The sequence below is a fragment of the Saccoglossus kowalevskii genome, chromosome 22 (genome assembly GCF_978046115.1).
Source record: "Saccoglossus kowalevskii chromosome 22, keSacKowa6.1, whole genome shotgun sequence".
Lineage (NCBI taxonomy): Eukaryota > Metazoa > Hemichordata > Enteropneusta > Harrimaniidae > Saccoglossus > Saccoglossus kowalevskii.
The window spans coordinates 30611171-30628210 of NC_140662.1; the positions used below are offsets into that span (position 1 = coordinate 30611171).

General features: G+C 34.1%; 1 protein-coding gene across 4 annotated transcripts in view; it reads left to right on the plus strand.

The window, feature by feature from the left end:
• Positions 1–17040, plus strand: part of LOC100367473 (spermatogenesis-associated serine-rich protein 2-like) — a 74487-nt gene that overhangs the window by 6325 nt on the left and 51122 nt on the right. The window contains exon 1 of one of the 4 annotated variants that reach the window (XM_085496119.1): positions 865–989. The exons of 1 other annotated variant lie outside the window; for it this stretch is intronic. In XM_085496119.1, coding sequence (XP_085352245.1) covers positions 956–989 — 34 coding nt within the window. In that variant the 5' untranslated portion in view covers positions 865–955. Of the gene's footprint in view, positions 1–864; positions 990–13211; positions 13400–17040 lie in introns of those variants that run through there. 2 more of the 4 variants (XM_085496120.1, XM_085496122.1) reach the window with 2 other exon arrangements.

Consider the following 17040-nt stretch of genomic DNA (forward strand, 5'->3'; position numbering starts at 1 on the left):
ATAAGTCGACGCTCAAAGAAGATATTCAAAGAATATTCCACCACCCCACCCGATTAAGGATGATATCATGTCCGTCATATCTCCACTGGATCCATACCCCTTCTCAAGCTGATAGGATAATATGCAAATTTGGAGCCCCTTTCACACCATTTTGCCAAAATAATAATAATAATAATAGTTTCACAATAATAATTTATTAATCCTTAGAAATACATTTCCTATCAGTTGACAGGAATAACATTGAATAAATAACCGAAACAATGTTGGACACTGTCGACTGTGATCAGTACTGTCACAGATACTTGAGGGCTGAAGAACCAAATAAACTAGCCAGTTATATTTATTATTTCATCGTCACTTGTTAATATTTTTAACTAGTCATCTCTAAAAAAAATATGAATGTTCAGCCCTCAAGTGAGTACTGTACTGTCACTGGGGACTGGAACTGTAAAGGGCATGTGATATTCGGATGATATGGCATCGATGTACTCAAATTGGAAAGCTATACATTATTTTGAAGATACATGGAAGGTAGTAGACTATTCAAATCTTCAGTTTCGATTCATTTTGCTCTTTCTTCCAGCAAAAATCGTTGTTGGGAAATCAACAAAAAGCCTTAAATATTATTATTAATATAATTATTATACAAGCTATAAACAACCTATTCAGAAATTTAGTTTGTATACATTTTGTATACAACCATTATTTGCTTATTTTACCTTAGTATGCTGTCGTTTTGTTAATTTCAGACTAAATTAACCCCCATGTCAAACGGGATGTAAAACCCCTTTCATTTAACCAAACACAATGAGCGAAAAATCTTATTTTCCGGGGATACCCGATTACAGTGTTCGGGAATTCCGAAAATGTCTGTTTGTGTTTCGGACTTGTTCGACTATAATTCGGTTATTGTCGGGTGTACGTTACCATTTCCGGGTCTTTCGGAGTCATATAGATGACAGCTATGGCGAAGAAACATGGACAAAAAGGTAGTTAGTTTACATTGATACTGTTACTTTTGTAATATTGAGTTAGCAGAGTGACATTTTTGGTTAATATAGTGAGTATGTGTAGACATTTGTGGTGATTATGAAGACTTTTGACGACTCCTTGGCCTTGACACTCTCACTCTCGCTGACCTTCATTGAAGGCTTCATTGGAGGTGCCTTCCCGGCTCACATTCCATCATTTAATGAAAGTTTCACAGACAGCATCAATGATTATGTCGATGTTCTGTCACGGCCCTGCAACACCTTGCTGTCTGACTTCATTTTTGTTTTAATACTGAGTGTAACCTGCAGTTGTACTCTGTATTTAACACAACAGGCATTACGCTACGTGATGAAATCTCGACCGCGACGTCGGTTCTTAGGCTGACTACTTCCCCAACACTGCAAAAAATCGTATTTTACAAAAAAATTGCGATGTTGATACATATCACACACTTTTAATTTTGAATGTACCACATTTCTCGATACGAACGTAATTCGGCAGTAATTGATAGAAGTGTTATGTCGGCATTCCAATGTTTACAGACTCTGTTCCATTCAACGTCTCTGTCCCACAGCTACCCACATGAACGGCCACGTTGTGTGCGAAATACGAGACGCTCTTTGCTAAACAGTCTGGAAACCTGTCTGCTTTACACCCAAATATTTTGTGTCTGTGAATTATGACTGAGTTTCCAAACATTTGTTGACCTCCATTGGAAAGCTTTGCCTCTGTTCGTTCCAACTTGCCTACTAATAGGCCTTAAATAAATCGCTACAATGTCTTGATTGCCTTTGTGTTTATGCATATCCACTTTCCGCCCATTGTCTTCGATATTCAATTTGTTTTTCTGTGTATTTGTGCAAGTATTATGTTATACAATATTACAGTTTATTGTGTTTATGTGAACGGTTGCCCTGTACTATATGTACCATGGGGTGACATGTGTTTAGTGAAAATGGGAACACCCTTCATTTATATGTAAATCAACGTTCCAAATGGCTGGAAATGTCCATTGTGTTGTCTTCATTCAGTGTACATGTATATCGAATACAAGTTTGAGTACACTTTACGGTACACCCCCTAAAAGGTGATTTTGGAGGGGTGAATTATTATCAAACTGGACCTGTTCAGTTTCTGTCAAATGATGGAATCCCTAGAAAATGTGATTGTGCTGATTTGCATATAATTGGAATGATGTCAGTGTTATTGCAGTAAGTGTACAGGAGGATTCTCAATTCAATCTTTTATTTTTGGTGTGTCTTTTCAATCAAAACAAGCAGACTGAATTTAGATTGTCTGCCTGTCTATATATGCCTTGTAAATAATTTTTTTAAAATGCTGATGTTTTGGTTCCCATTACATATACTGTTGACATCATGCATCTGTGCGTCATAAGATTTGTATCTTTGTCACTTACTTCCATTTATGTTTGTTATTATGCTCCAAATGGGTGTAGGCTTTGTCTTCCTGAATAATTGTTTCCATATTTTTATGTATTAATATAGATAGGTCACTCCCCCAAATTAACCATCACTAATGTGCTTATCTCTGACAGTTGGATCAGGTGCAGGTGTTGACACTGACCAGAAAACCTTATTTGTCTGATACCATGCCCATTTAAACCCATCCTATGAGTAAAGCCCATTTAAACCCATCCTATGAGTAAAGCCCATTTAAACCCATCCTATGAGTAAAGCCCATTTAAACCTATCCTATTAGTGAAGCCCATTTAAACATATCCTATGAGTAAAGCCCATTTAAACCTATCCTATTAGTGAAGCCCATTTAAACATATCCTATGAGTAAAGCTCATTTAAACCTATCCTATGAGTGAAGCCCATTTAAACCTAGTGCCCGAGTGAAGCCCATTTAAACCTATCCTATGAGTGAAGCCCATTTAAACCTATCCTATGAGTGAAGCCCTTTTAAACCTATCATATGAGTGAAGCCCTTTTAAACCTATCATATGAGTGAAGCCCATTCAAACCTAGCCTATGAGTGATGCCCATTTAATCCTATCCTATGAGTGAAGCCCATTTAAACCTAGCCCACGAGTGAAGCCCATTTAAAGCTATCCTGAGTGAAGCCCATTTAAACCTATCCTGAGTAAAGCCCATTTAAACCTATCCTATGAGTGAAGCCCATTTAAACCTAGCCTATGAGTGAAGCCCATTTAAACCTAGCCTATGAGTGAAGCCCATTTAATCCTGTCCTATGAGTGAAGCCCATTTAAACCTAGCCCACGAGTGAAGCCCATTTAAAGCTATCCTGAGTGAAGCCCATTTAAAGCTATCCTGAGTGAAGCCCATTTAAACCTATCCTATGAGTGAAGCCCATTTAAACCTATCCTGAGTGAAGCCCATTTAAACCTAGCCCATGAGTGAAGCCCATTTAAACCTATCCTATGACTGAAGCCTATTTAAACCTATCCTATGAGTGAAGCCCATTTAAACCTATCCTATGAGTGAAGCCCATTTAAACCTAGCCTATGAGTGAAGCCCATTTAAACCTGGCATATGAGTAAAGCCCATTTAAACCTAGCCCATGAGTAAAGCCCATTTAAACCTAGCCCATTTAAACCTATTCCATGAGTGAAGTCTTGGCATCTTTTGGCTGAAAATTTCGCCCCTCGACCACCTAATTACATGTGTGCAGATTTTTGTAATTAACTTGTTAAAATCTATTATGGTTTATTACAAACAAATACATTTCTTTGACTTGCTATAAAATGTTTGTAAACTTAATCTTTGTTTCTTCATGAGCAAATGAACACTTTATCAATCACATGCATGTACAAAGCTAAGATCTGCTACGACTTCTTGAGCAGAAGTCAACCTACCATGGTTTTCTTTGACCTGGAAGGTAAAGAATGCCATAAACCAATCAAGTACTGTGGTACCAGAATCCAACATCTTTGAATATTGGTGTTTGCAAAGAATACATTGTGGAAGTAAAATTTTTCATATCAAAGTTGCAGAATAATTCATTGGTGTTGATTTCGCTATACGAGTTAAAACAAGCTTTAAAAAAGTTTTACAGCTTTCAGGATGATAACAGATGAAATATGCTCGTGCAATAAATTGCAGGTCTTTTATACATCTCTAACTCAGTCGTAATTTGTTTTATTTGGGCAATGAAACATCGTAAGTAATTGTGCTTTGAGGGAAACGCTGCTTTCTTAACAAACCAAATGATTGCCCAGTAAATCTCGCATTTTGGCAGTCCTTAATCACAATCTGTCATGTAAATGGTATTTCCATCTATTTGCTTCTATTCCCACTATCCTTAAAGCACTGAAGTCGTTTTGCGTGCAGTGACATGAACATTGCTGCAATGTAAGACGCGCTGAACACGAAGTTCATTTCTATATCTATACAGGATACAATACAGGAATTGATATGCTGCAAGTTAGAGTGCCTATACCTAAGCGACCGTCCCTCCGCAAATAATTTAGCCCAGACATTTTCTGTGTCAAAATCGCGAAAATATCCAATCTGGGAAGTCTGAATGACTAAACGAAGTACAGAACGACGAAGCTGAAGAACCAACACATACCAAAAATTATATCTCAAATGTAAATATTCATGGTATATATATTTTAAGTCTAACCGGACTGGAAGTGGGAATTTGATACTATTCTGAATATCCAAACATATTTTAGTTTAAGGTAGTAAACATAAGAAATAATATTGATGTACCAATAATAGACCATTTTCCGTTCACTGCGAGAATCACGCGTTATGCGTGAAATCAAACGTAAAAACAGGACAAACAAAGGTCATAGCGTCGTAGTGGCGTCAAACATCGCGTGGGATTCGATAAACGCGAAAATATTTTGGGGGCATTTCCATGCTTAATAATGTGCTGTATACATTTGATGATAGACAATTTTGATTAAGTGAGGGTATTCGAAAGCAATATTCCTCTGTCGAAGATCGGCCGGTCGATGTGAGCTACGAAATAAAGAAATTCGAGTTGAAAATCAAATCGTTTGATTTTTACAGCAGATGTTCGACGCGCGTCTTTCATGCATCTCGCGAGATCTCGCAATTGTACGGAAAATCACCTATTGATTTTTGGCCAGAAAATAGCACGCATTTTACAGGCCCTTTAACTTAAGCAACAGCCTGAAATGATACCTATTGTGTACAACAGGCTCAATGTCAAACCCTAAATTGATATTTCCTGTAAATTGTTTTATTGGGGTTACTGTAGATATAAATTATCATGAGTCTCCTTGTATTTTGCCATCGTTCTGTCAGGAATAGTAAAATAAAGTTCATGCTGCACATTAAGATATAGTTTTCAGCAACAATTTTATTTTTATTTTTCAATTATTTGTAAAAAAAGCAATCATAAAATCTGCAAAAAAACATTTTTCTGTTTTACCTATGGCTTTCAATTGGTACCCACCGAATTGCTGTTTCACTGAAATACAATATTTACTTGTTAAAATATCATCTGCAGTGGCACATATTAAATGGTAGTATGCGTAACGCTATTTACTGTCAACTACATGTATATATACTGCTAGCTCATCTAAATCTAGTAGAGCAGACTGCCAAATTTATTGTTGGTCATTTTTTTTTCTTTCATAATTTTTTTTATTCATATAATATTTAAACAAGCAGCCTATCGGCTGAGATAGCTCCGCTGTTAGCAATGCACATTTCAATTAAAGAACTGAAGACATCATTAGAAAATGAACAATATGAATAGTATCAAAGCAATCGGACTTACAGTTTTTAACAAGAAGTTGAAAATATCACTTTTTACCAAAAATATTCACCAAAATAAATAGAGAATTGAAGATATCATCACAAAACAAACAAATCTGAGAGAGGTCCACATGTAGTACCTATATATGTAATATCAAAGCAATCGGACTTACAGTTTTCAACAAGAAGTCGAAAATATCACTTTTTACCAAAAATGACAAAAATATTCACCAAAATTAGAGAACTGAAGATATCATCACAAAATGAACAAATCTGAGAAAGGTCTACATGTAGTATCTATATCTGTAATATCAAAGCAATTGAACTTTTGATTTTTAACAAGAAGTCGAAAATATCACTTTTTACCAAAAATTACAAAAATATTCACCAAAATTAGAGAATTGAAGATATCATCACAAAACAAACAAATCTGAGAGAGGTCCACATGTAGTACCTATATATGTAATATCAAAGCAATCGGACTTACAGTTTTCAACAAGAAGTCGAAAATATCACTTTTTACCAAAAATGACAAAAATATTCACCAAAATTAGAGAACTAAAGATATCATCACAAAATGAACAAATCTGAGAAAGGTCTACATGTAGTATCTATATATGTAATATCAAAGCAATTGAACTTTTGGTTTTTAACAAGAAGTCAAAAATATCACTTTTTACCAAAAATTACAAAAATATTCACCAAAATTAGAGAATTGAAGATATCATCACGAAATGAACAAATCTGAGAGAGGTCCACATGTAGTACCTATATATGTAGTATCAAAGCAATTGGACTTGCGGTTTTTAACAAGAAGTCGAAAATATCACTTTTTACCAAAAATGACAAAAATATTCACCAAAATTAGAGAATTAAAGATATCAACATGAAATGAACAAACCTAAGAGAGGTCTACCCAAGGTACATATACACCAAGTATCAAAGCATTCAGGCTTGTAGTTTTCAAGAAGAAGTCGAAAAAGTAAAACATTGACACGGACGACGGACGACGACGACGACGACGGACAATCACTCATATGATAAGCTCCGCTCGACAAAGTCGACAGCGGAGCTAAAAATTCATTTACTTCAAAATAATCTTACACATCAAAAGGATATAAAAAAAAAATTAACAGCAATAAAATGAAGTAATTAATGAAAAAAGAAAGGGGAAAGTGGGAAAAAAATGGGGGGGGGGGTTGTTAGTGTGTGTGTGTGTGTGTGTGTGTGTATGTGTGGGGGGTATTCCTTTTCTTTTATAAATTGTTGGAGTCATTAATTTACAATGACTACACAGTAAGTAAACTTGTAAATTAACTAATATCCTTCAATCAATTGCAGTACTTTGCATTTTGTTTTAAACTTATTTTCAGTTAAAACATATTTTTCAGTGTTAATTTGGTTTCTGCTTTTACTCCTAAAATAATGGTCATTTTATTAATCTCACCAAGCTTGTTTCAGTTTTCACAAATCTTTATAATATGGTTTATCTTAAACAATTGTTGGTCATATCACCAGTTGGTCATTAGGCAATATCACCAGTGGGTCATTATCAGAGTGTGCTATATCACCAGTGGGTCATTATCAGAGTGGGCCATATCACCAGTGATATATTGAAGATAATATTTGGTAATCGTAGTCCTAAATAACTATTAAAAATAGCTAGACGTTTCGAGCAATGGCTCTTTATCGATAGCATAGAAGCAAGTGCAAGTGCATAGAAGCACTTGCTTCTATGCTATCGATAAAGAGCCATTGCTCGAAACGTCTAGCTATTTTTAATAGTTATTTAGGACTACGATTACCAAATATTATCTTCAATATATCATACTTATCAGTCCGAGCAGCGTTTATTTATTTATTCATATCACCAGTGGGTCATTAGACAATAATATCACCAGTGGGTCATTATCAGAGTGTGCCGTATCACTATTGGGTCATTGTCAGAGTGGGCCATATCACCAGTGGGTCATTAGGCAATATCACCATTGGGTCATTATCAGAGTAGGCCATATCACTGTTGGGTCATTATCAGAGTGTGCCATATCAATTTGCACCATTGCTCACTGTAGATTTATTCATGCGACTAATGACATTAATAACAGTTGTTACCATGGTACCAAGATACATGTATATATACAGCTTGAGAGGCATCAGAGGTAATTGCCTTGATGCGCAACAAGTTTTCTTTTGTACCCATTCTGTTATTTCTAAGACATGCAGTTTTATCAATTTTTGCCTTGAATATGGGTTCCCTTTCATCTCTGAAGTTGTAGACCTGCCTATACATGCTAGAATGTTGTATTGGTTATGTAACAAATGAATAGAGATGCTGCAATCTAAATACTTGTATAGATGTAGGTCAGTCTGTTAGTTTTCTTAATTTATGTTATTGTCACTGTGTCATGCTTTGAAATGCCTTCAGACATAGGAATGTTAATGCTGTTCTTATCATTATCTACATGTACTACCAGTAGTGAACAATCACTGTAATGTAATGCGGGATGCAAGCTGATTATTGGTTGATATTGTAACTGATGTGCATAACTAGTTAAGTCTTCCCCTTCAGACCTGAATCAAGGACTGGGACTAGCTGATAACTACACCAGGGTCTGCATTCTGTGTCCTTCAAAATACAATGTACATGTATGTATGTATTACAAATTTAGTCTACTGCATTTTTTTCTATGCCAAAATTATTCGTATTGTTTTTTGACAAATCATGGTTTCTGTGTGCACATGTTGTGTAACTATAACTTCTTTTGCGTGGATGAACAGGTAGCATGAATGTACAGCCTGTATGAACCCACTATAGTTTGTACAACCTGTATGAACCCACTATAATTTATACAACCTGTATGTACCCACTATAGTACAGTTTGTACAACCTATATGAACCCCTTATAATTTGTACAGCCTATATGAACCCACTATAGTTTGTACAGCCTATATGAACCCACTATAGTTTGTACAGCCTATATGAACCCACTATAGTTTGTACAGCCTATATGAACCCACTATAGTTTGTACAGCCTATATGAACCCACTATAGTTTGTACAGCCTATATGAACCCACTATAGTTTGTATAGCCTATATGAACCCACTATAGTTTGTACAGCCTATATGAACCCACTATAGTTTGTACAGCCTATATGAACCCACTATAGTTTGTACAGCCTATATGAACCCACTATAGTTTGTATAGCCTGTATGAACCCACTATAGTTTGTACAGCCTATATGAACCCACTATAGTTTGTACAACCTATATGTATTTAAACTGATTCAACTGAATACTGTTTTTAAAATGGCAGCAGAAGTGTTAATGAAACACTGTTAATATATATGTTTGTGTTGATTTGCAATTTAATCACTTTTTAGTGAACTGTATACATGTATATATTCATGGAATGCTAATTCACTGGTCTTACTTATTTGATCTCTTCTTGCTGCTTGTATTACTACAGATAACCTGCAAGTTAATGACATGCACTTTTATACTTAAACATAGCTAAAGTATCCAGTGAACTGACAAATTTGTAATATGAGGCTTACCATTTGAAACTCTGGGCTGGCAGGGCTTGGATGGATGGGGGGATATAAAAAGCAAATTTGGTGAAGCTGTTGGTATACAATCTGTAGGCGAGTGTCCATCATTGCTGTCTTCATCCTGTATCAAATTTCTTTTTTGCAACCACCAACACCGTTAAATATTTATTTGTTTGTTTATGTGTGTGTGTGTGTGTGTGTGTTTGTTTGTTTGTTCAACCCCTTATTATACATGTTCCCTGGTCCAGTTGCTTGGTGTGTAAATCAAACTGAGCAAAGTGGTGACCAATTACTGCAAGTCTATAAAATACAATTTGACTTTTGCCTGCATTATATTGGAAATACCTAGTAATCATATTTCCAAATGATGCAGATTGTAAGATACCCTGTACAGTTCCACGAAATCATGATACACTATAACTTAGGGAAATATGGTGACATTATTTTTAGGTTTAGGCATTTTATATTTATTGATAAAGATAAAACGACAAATTTGAAATAATTTTCTTAGTATAGCTGACCAATCATTAATAATTTTGTGTTTATTTAGCATAACCTATTATTATAGTTCTTGCATATATTTTGTTTACATCTGTATTTTGTGGCCTTTACATCGACATATAAATGTAACTTGTGGTGGCGGCACAATTCTTAAGCCTTCTTTGAAGGGTGGTACATGTATTGGTTTACTCCAGGATGACTAGTATGCAATAGTCATGTCAGCATAAAACAGATGTGAACTTGTTATTCGATTTAAAAAATATATTATTCAGATTGTGGTTGCCATGTTAATGCCGTTTGTTAAAATCATTGTGTCAATTTAAGAGATCTTTTTCTTTTTGATTACCAGGTGCTATTGTAGCATTTTCTAGTAACAACACAGTAATAATTAGTGATTTTTAATTACCTAAAGCACCCATTGGTGGCACTTGGACATGATGAGTCATGGTTCATCGACTCATTTCCACAATTGCAGAAAAAAGGATACAATTCGACAGTCAGTGTATACCACAATGTTTGTGTGTGAGAGTTTTTTTTTTTTTAATTGAATAACCTTGCAAAATATATGGGATTTTTCATGTTAGGGAATAGCATGTGTATCCTTTCTCAATTTACAGGGTTGCTACACTATGACAAAAACAGTAGAACTAGGAATAGCAATAAGTAAATTTTGGAGTCTAGATATGTATGTACAAAATACAAGAGATGAATTGGGAAACTATATGTAGGAGGTAAAATTATGGAAGTATTGTGCTAGTGACCCCAACCGCCAGACCAACTCTATACGAGAATAGCTCATTTCCTTTTATTTTATAGTCACAGCAGTTTTTAATGGGACTGAGGTGTTTTTTCTGAGAATGTTGAAGTCATGCTTTGTTGTATTGATCTGGTAGGCGGAACTTATTGATAAGAGTATTACTGGAACTGAACCGATCAGTGTTGTCAAAAATGTTTGTTGTTGAAAACTGTTTAATAAAATTATTCGCTATGCTCTTGTATGTCAATAAAATATATAGAAATGCTTAATGCAACACATGTTGTGTGGTATCACATAACTTGGATAGAAAACATGTTGGGAAGAGAAGTGTGCAAAAACCTGACTCAAACTGCTGTAAAACACACCTGCATGACAGTGTGATTGTGTTGTCTGATTTTTGTTTTCTACATTTTTAGCTCCGCTGTCGACTTTGTCAAGCGGAGCTTATCATATGAGTGATTGTCCGTCGTCGTCCGTGTCAATGTTTTATTTTTTCTTCTTGAAAACTACTAGCCTGAATGCTTTGATACTTGGTGTATATGTACCTTGGGTAGACCTCTCTTAGGTTTGTTCATTTCATGTTGATATCTTCAATTCTCTAATTTTGATGAATATTTTTGTCATTTTTGGTAAAAAGTGATATTTTCGACATCTTGTAAAAAAAGGCAAGTCCGATTGCTTTGATATTACATGTACATATATAGGTACTACATGTGGACCTCTCTCAGATTTGTTAATTTTGTGATGATATCTTTAATTCTCTAATTTTGATGAATATTTTTGTCATTTTTGGTAAAAAGTGATATTTTCGACTTCTTGTTAAAAACCGCAAGTCCAATTGCTTTGATATTACATATATAGGTACTACATGTGGATCTCTCTCAGATTTGTTCATTTTGTAATGATATCTTTAGTTCTCTAATTTTGATGAATATTTTTGTCATTTTTGGTAAAAAGTGATATTTTCGACATCTTGTAAAAAAAGGCAAGTCCGATTGCTTTGATATTACATGTACATATATAGGTACTACATGTGGACCTCTCTCAGATTTGTTAATTTTGTGATGATATCTTTAATTCTCTAATTTTGATGAATATTTTTGTCATTTTTGGTAAAAAGTGATATTTTCGACATCTTGTAAAAAAAGGCAAGTCCGATTGCTTTGATATTACATGTACATATATAGGTACTACATGTGGACCTCTCTCAGATTTGTTAATTTTGTGATGATATCTTTCATTCTCTAATTTTGGTGAATATTTTTGTAATTTTTGGTAAAAAGTGATATTTTCTACTTGTGAAAAAAATGGTAAGTCTTGATTGCTTTGATATTACATATATAGGTACTACATGTGGACCCCTCTCAGATTTGTTCATTTCGTGATGATATCTTTAATTCTCTAATTTTGATGAATATTTTTGTCATTTTTGGTAAAAAGTGATATTTTCGACTTCTTGTTAAAAACGGCAAGTCTTGATTGCTTTGATATTACATATATAGGTACTACATGTGGACCTCTCTCAGATTTGTTCATTTTGTGATGATATCTTCAATTATCTAATTTTGATGAATATTTTTGGTAAAAAGATGTAGTTTTTCGAATTCTTGTTGAGAACAGTAAGTCTGATTACTTTGATACAATGTACTATACATATTGTTCATTTTCTAATGATATCTTCAGTTCTTTAATTGAAATGTGAATTGCTAACAGCGGAGCTACATGTATCTCAGCCGACAGGCTGCTTGTTTTACTTCTACCTTGTATAGACCTCTCTCAAATTTGTTTGTTTCATGATGATAATCTATAGTAACAGCAGAGCTAGAATGTACCTCAGTCGAGAGGCTGCTTGTAGCTATTTTACTGTCATCCAATATGTGTTTGCAAATGCATAGTGTAGCTTCAAGCTCAGTTCTTCCACCTGTCGTGGTAGCTCTTGTTCATAATTTTACATCATACATGCATGCAACATTTTTGAAAATAGCTATTCTTTTTATGGGTTACTTATGCACATATCCCATGCTGATTCCATACGGTTTTCAAAATGTCTGATCATATTGCAGAAAATACAGGCTTACCTTTGTCACACTGTCAATTATTTTTTACCTGATAGGTGATAGTGATCTGAATGGCATTGATTGTAACCTGCCTATCATTGTACCAGAGTCTTACTGTAGATTATCAAGCAAGGATTTTCTGCCAGGAACTAAAGCTTTTATTTACTGATTAGTTGCACATGTAAATGTGACCAACAATTGATCACTGGCCTCTACTGAAAATTCATTAATTATTCGGTATTTTTGCCGATAAGTAAAATCCATGAAAACATGTAAATAAACTCATTGTCTGTCTGCCTAGTTTGTGAAATTAAACGGCAGTGAAAATAAATGGTTTTACATATTTGGTAATGCCACTATGTATTTTTTTTTCTACCTGTGCATGCTACATGTAAATATTTTTACCCTGTTTTGCTATAGATCTTTCAATTTATCTTGTAGTTATACAGTCTGTAGTTCTCTGAAGTTGCATTTATTTTGCAATAAACTCCAGATTTTAGCTTTGCTAATAAAACTGGGTTTTCCTTGTAAAGGTGTGACGTGACGTGATTTGATTGTGTTGACAAATCAGATGACCTTTGGACAGTGTCCAGTGCATTGTACCATTGTATGTATTGATGACCTCTGTGACAATAGTTGACCTGTATAGTCATTATAAGCTTACAGGCTTACTATCTATATTTACATTTGTTTTGGCTGTGCTGAGTAAAAACATATTCCTTAGTCTGGTGATGTTTAGTGAGGTAAAGTCTCTATACATTTTCTACCTTGTGGTTGTGTTTAATCCATGTCAGTTGTTTAACAGCAGTCCCATTCAAATGAAGGTACATATTTGCTAATTGAATTCTTCCATACCATCCTACATTTGAAATGTATAGCATACTTGTTCCTCGTTTGTGGACATTAGCACAATAAATTGTAGTGCTAACTTACATCTGATGCCGTACTAATGACGTTATTAGTTCATGTACTATATAGTGACACAGCTGGTGGAGAGACATTCACTTCCTGTTGTCTCAATCTATGTGAAATATTCACTTAGAATAATGTACATTTGTATCAATATAACGAATGTGTTTTTATACAAGTGGTTCAAAAGTGAAAACTTGGAAAGGGGGGGGGGGGGTAAAACTATGGTGGGAATAATTTTTTTCATTTGTATTTAGTCCCTGATTGGACTTGGTCCATCCGGATTGTAGGGTTTGGGTTTCTTCCAGTGTGTTTTTTTTAGAGGTTATTGGACCTTTTATTCTTCAAAACTGAGTTGTACATGTATGATTTTTTTTCTAAGATTGCAGACTGACAGCAATTTTCTTTGACAAAATTGGCAGTACTTTTTTTTTATTGTAGCACAGCCATAGAAATTATTGCTGTAACTTTCTTTTGCTTTTCTTTATCAATTGTGTGTGTCATATTACAAATTTTTTGTTGAGGTCTTAGGCTGGGCGGTGTCTTTTCAGACACACCCCCTTTTATGACCAGTTCTCTATATCTCTGTTTGTCATTCATCCTTCAGCACGATCCACAGTGATGCTATTGGTCGAACTGCCAATTACATGTCTCATGGCATTTCATCACACGGACTTTCCAAATCCCCTAGATCTTGTGAATTTGTCAATCACTAGAATTTCTCTTCATTTGTGGTAAATTGTTTACCTACTCTGCTTAACATCGCTCATATGAAACCTGAATGCAGGAAATGTGGTTGTATAACTTCCCTTCTTTTAGCCAATAACAATCCCTGCAATGCATTGTGTATGCAGTAATCATTTTAGACAACTTGTGATGAATTTGCAAAAAATGACAGGGCAAGCAAGCAACCAACCAATGTAAACATAAATACCACCACTCAAGAAAACTATAGAGAACTGGATCAAATGTGAATAAAAATGTGATGTTTGAACATACATTTGAATTTTATTTAGGTCTTTTTCGCATAGAAAATATGTTGGTGGTCCTAGTCATGTGTACATATATGCACACACTAAGAAAGCTGTCTCCCAAGCAACCATGTTTTAAATAAACTGTCACTATTTATTATCATTTTCACTCTACTTTCCACATTGTGGCAAATGTTACATTACTGGCCTAGTGATTTTAGAAATTACTCAAAACGTGTTGGTAACTTCAAAATGTTTTTGGTCATAGTTATAACAGCAAGCAGACTCTTTGTGATTGACACATTTCTAGTTGTTTTAAGGATATTTTTCTTTTGGTCTTTTCTAAATTTTGTATATTTTTTTCCTCAAGATTTACCACCCCTAAAATTTCTAATGGTGCATGATGGGTAAACCACTTGTAATAGGCTTCTTTAATATTTAATAAATTACAACAAATATTCCATTTACTTAATAATTCATGTTGAGATGTTAATGATATGCAAGCTGGTTAGAACCCTCTAAGTTAAAAATTGTAATGGCCATGTTTTTTTCATCCTTGGCATTAAATAGTTGAATTAATTAATAAAATATAACACTTATTAGTCATGCAACAGAAAACTGTATCATGAACATTTTGGGGGAGTTTGTACTTGAAAGTTTCCAATTACAAATCATGTTCATTTGTGTATGACAATACACAATGGTTTCAAAAAGCATTTGTGATGACACTATTTTAACGGTACACATAATCATTCTTTTAAATTTTCTGTAAAGTGTTCATTTTGCACCCTATCCCTACCCTCTTTTGTTGTCAAATTTAATTGCATATGCCCTTCCTTAGGACACCTATAGTTATCTAGAGGGGGCATATACAATTTAATTTAGAGGGCTGGGGTGGGGGTGGGGGTGGGGGTGCGGAACTCTGCAATTTTCTTGTTAATTTATGTGAACCCTGTACAATTTGAGTATGTAGAATGATTACATGTTTTCATTGTAAACTTGGATAACCATTGAATTGTGCAGTTTACAGTCTTATTGTTATTGCTTCAAGTATACATGTATGAGCAAAAAATTCTTGTAAATTTAAATCATTAATTAGAAAGAGTTTTTTCATTTAAATAATAATAAATAATAAATTAGGATACTATAATACAAATGAGGACATGTTAAAGGACGGTGGTCGTCATGCAGCCTGTGCTCAATTTTCATGTAAACAATGTTTTACTTGCGTTGTATGCATCACTATTAGTCTTGTATCGAATGTGATGCAGTGCAACCTTGCAACAACCATAATTATGGGAAAAATGTGATACTTAACATTGTATTGAATTTATAAAATGTTTTCTTCCAATTGTTCTCAAAATCCTGTCGTTGCCTGCTCTTAACAGGTGGGATTATTATTAGTGTACTGTTCTGTATTCATAAAAGATTGTATTAAAACGTGTTGCCTGGCAATGTAATAAATAAAATAGCACAGTAATTAAATTTGATAAAATGTATGAATAAAGGTTTTAAGTGGGATATATATATTATTTTGGCTGTTTTACATGTGTATAATAAAAAAATATGTGCTATGGTGCTTCTTTTCTGCTATTGTACAGAGTGAAAAATTACTAAAAATTATGCAAACCTTCAAAACAAAAGCCTGCAATACAAATTATTTCAGGCAAGTCAAGGAGAGTTTTTGATTGCTATTTAAATAATACAAGCAATTATTGACTCCATGTGCAAAGCACACAATGGAAGTTAGTGCGACTGTATGTATGTAGGTACATTATTTGTACGTGTGTCTGTTCCACTGATATCTCAAGAACTATATGTTGGTTTTTGATGAAACTTGATGCATAGATACTCCAGGCTAATGTTACATACATATTTATAACCTAATTTGCATAATTAGTAAATTTTTGACATTTCCTCTGCTATCTCAAGGACAATCCATGGAACTAACTAGTTTTGGGTTAATATCCATTTATATCATTTGCATAATTAGTACATTTTCGGATTTTCCCCAGATATTACAGTACTAATCATATCATTTCAATGAAACTTGGTACATATGCACATACCCAATTAGTTTTGAATAAAAATGTGCACATTAATTACCTAATTTGCATAATAAGTAAATTTGTGTCTTTTCCACTGATATTTCAAGCACTTATCACATTTCAATGAAATATTTGTGCATATTAATTACCTTATTTGCATAATAATTAGTCAGATTTTAGTTTTTCTATCAATATCTCATGTACTTATTATATTATTTCAGCGAATCTTGGTACATAAATACTCTAAGACATTGCAACAACTTAATTAGTTTGGAGTTCATAAATTTCAGTAGTGTGGATCACAATGTTTTCATATAACAAATATTAGTTACCAAGCTTCTTGTTTGGAAGGCTAATTAATTTCTATTAGCTAAACTGTAGATTTAGTCAAGCGGAGCTTATCATAGGAGTCATTGTCCGTCGTTCGTGTCAACTTTTTACTTTTTCGACTTCTTGTTGAAAACAGCAAGTCTGATTGCTTTGATATTATATATATATATCTGTACTACATGTTGACCTCTCAGATTTGTTCATTTT